The sequence below is a fragment of the Arachis stenosperma genome, chromosome 8 (assembly GCF_014773155.1).
Source record: "Arachis stenosperma cultivar V10309 chromosome 8, arast.V10309.gnm1.PFL2, whole genome shotgun sequence".
NCBI classification, from domain to species: domain Eukaryota; kingdom Viridiplantae; phylum Streptophyta; class Magnoliopsida; order Fabales; family Fabaceae; genus Arachis; species Arachis stenosperma.
In genome coordinates, this window is record NC_080384.1 from 9,607,548 (window position 1) to 9,609,507 (window position 1,960).

At 33.8% G+C, this 1,960-nt stretch overlaps 1 protein-coding gene across 1 annotated transcript; it reads right to left on the reverse strand.

Moving 5' to 3' along the window:
• Positions 1–231: 231 nt before the first annotated feature.
• On the reverse strand, positions 232–1,170 carry LOC130945343 (1,4-alpha-glucan-branching enzyme 1, chloroplastic/amyloplastic-like). Its single transcript, XM_057874075.1, has 4 exons — positions 1,007–1,170; positions 820–918; positions 686–728; positions 232–333 (listed from the first exon to the last, which is right to left on the reverse strand). The coding sequence occupies exons 1-4, from the start codon at positions 1,117–1,119 to the stop codon at positions 232–234; spliced, it is 357 nt and encodes a 118-aa protein (XP_057730058.1). The 5' UTR covers positions 1,120–1,170.
• Positions 1,171–1,960: the final 790 nt, after the last annotated feature.

Sequence of the window (1,960 nt, forward strand, 5' to 3'; positions counted from 1 at the left end):
GTGATGACTCATCATCGGAGCGCTGACGTGGACTCGGTTTACCATGCTGGAGGGGTCCCAACGACTAGCTGAGCTGGCTAATTTTCAAATTGCACCCAGATTGGTCCCTCCTATTATATGTAACCCTAAATCCCCAAATTCTCAGACACTTCATCTCTTCGTCATGTTCATCTCTTTTCCTTCTTCTTTCATACACTTCTTTTTGTCACGATATATATTGGTGCTTCGATGTCATGAGAAATTGGTGGTGAACCATCTACATAAGCATATCTTGACTCGAGATCCATGAGGAATTGGTGGCGAACCATCTGGATTGTTTAGCAAGAAGATCTCCTACACACCAAATTCATTCTGTTTGGATATATTAACTGAAGATGATTACATGCTCCAACTAGCACAATCATTTGCATATATTAACCGAAACATACCGAAATCATTACAGCGGCATTTGGATTTCAATTGTTGAAGTCTCCAATTAATGCTGATGACTGAGAAAATATCCAATCATTTTTAAGATACATGTCAAATTATATTTCTACATCGAAAATAAGATTTTTGTTGAATTTTAGATGAACATCCAAAACAGATTTTTTAATAATACAACCCCTTAAATTGAATTTGAGCATAAGAAAAGAAACCAATTTTAATAATAAAAGTTAAGAATATAATATGAAAGCATATATACCTTAGCTCCTGGTGCCCATTCTCTATAAGTAATTTCTGTGACACTGCAAAAAATAGTAGTAATATTGATAAATAAATTTGTATTAATAAAAGTAGATAAGTTCATTGCAGCTTTCTAAGCAAGAAGTTAGACACCTCTGCCTAAAGCCAAAATTTTCATGGTCGCGAGAAAATGGATCTAGGCCACTTTCATGCTTGTCGATATCCTCTCGCAATCTCAAGTATCGTCCGAAACTGTAATTTGAAAAATTTATATGATCTAGCAACTCAGATAGTTGTTCCACAAATACTTAAAGAAAATAAAACTTAAAAGTGAGGTTACCAGAAATCAAGATGGTCGCGGTGAGTGAGTAAAAGTGGATCAATTTCATAGATTTTCTTCCCACAGCCAGGTGGAGGGATGATCTTAATTTTAACTACTTCATCTCTTTCCATTTTCAGTTTCTTGTCTTTGGATACCAATGTCTTCTCAGCATGAGTTCTAGCACTATATTCTACAAGAGATGTCGAAAAACAGAATCTTTCTCATCTTCAATCTCTCTGAAATTTCTAAGCTACTTTCTTGATTAAATCACTAACATTATGAAGAATTGAAGACCCTAAAATATGAATTCAGCAAAACAACATTTAAAGAAATATGTGATTAGCAATCTTACCTAAGCTAACTATGATTTCTAATTTTCTATTCACAAAAGTGCCACAAAAATATAATACATTCTTGATTCTTCATATGCATATGATATTGAAATCCCCAATCACAAAAGCACATTTTTTATTAAATTAGAAATTTCAAGTTCTTCTGTTAAGGAAGAAGCATATTCTTAATCTCCAAAAATAACTACAGAGATGGTTAATTTTATAAAATAAAGTACAAATAGCTGAAAGAAAAAAAAAAAAAGAAAAAATGAAACGTGCTACAATGGGAACAACATTTCTAAAATCGGTTTATGAAGTAAAACACTTGTGATTATGAAACCCCACAAAAGATGAGATTCAGATTTGGTGGACACATAACAGAACCTCAACTACACTAACAACTTGTATATCATCAATTAACACTGTATTAAAAATACAAAGTAAAAAAAAAGAAGGTTACCTTGAGTCCGATCACAAAGTCAGAATCATGTTCTTCTCGTGAAGGAGGGAAAGAACGATAACAACTTCTGGTCGAATTACTTCTTCTCTCAAATTTTTCTAGCCAGCGAATACAACCCTACGGTTACGCCATTGACGGGGAGATGAAGAAGAAGTCAGAGGGTGGAAGAGAAAGAGACGA

Coding starts and splice junctions, on each gene's coding strand:
- LOC130945343 (XM_057874075.1), bottom strand. CDS start 1,119: ATGGAAAGAGATGAAGTAGTTAAAATTAAGATCATCCCTCCACCTGGC. Junction 729..819: donor AATTTTGGCTTTAGGCAGAG/GTGTCTAACTTC, acceptor TATTTTTTGCAG/TGTCACAGAAATTACTTATA. Junction 334..685: donor AATGGGCACCAGGAGCTAAG/GTATATATGCTT, acceptor TTTGGTGTGTAG/GAGATCTTCTTGCTAAACAA.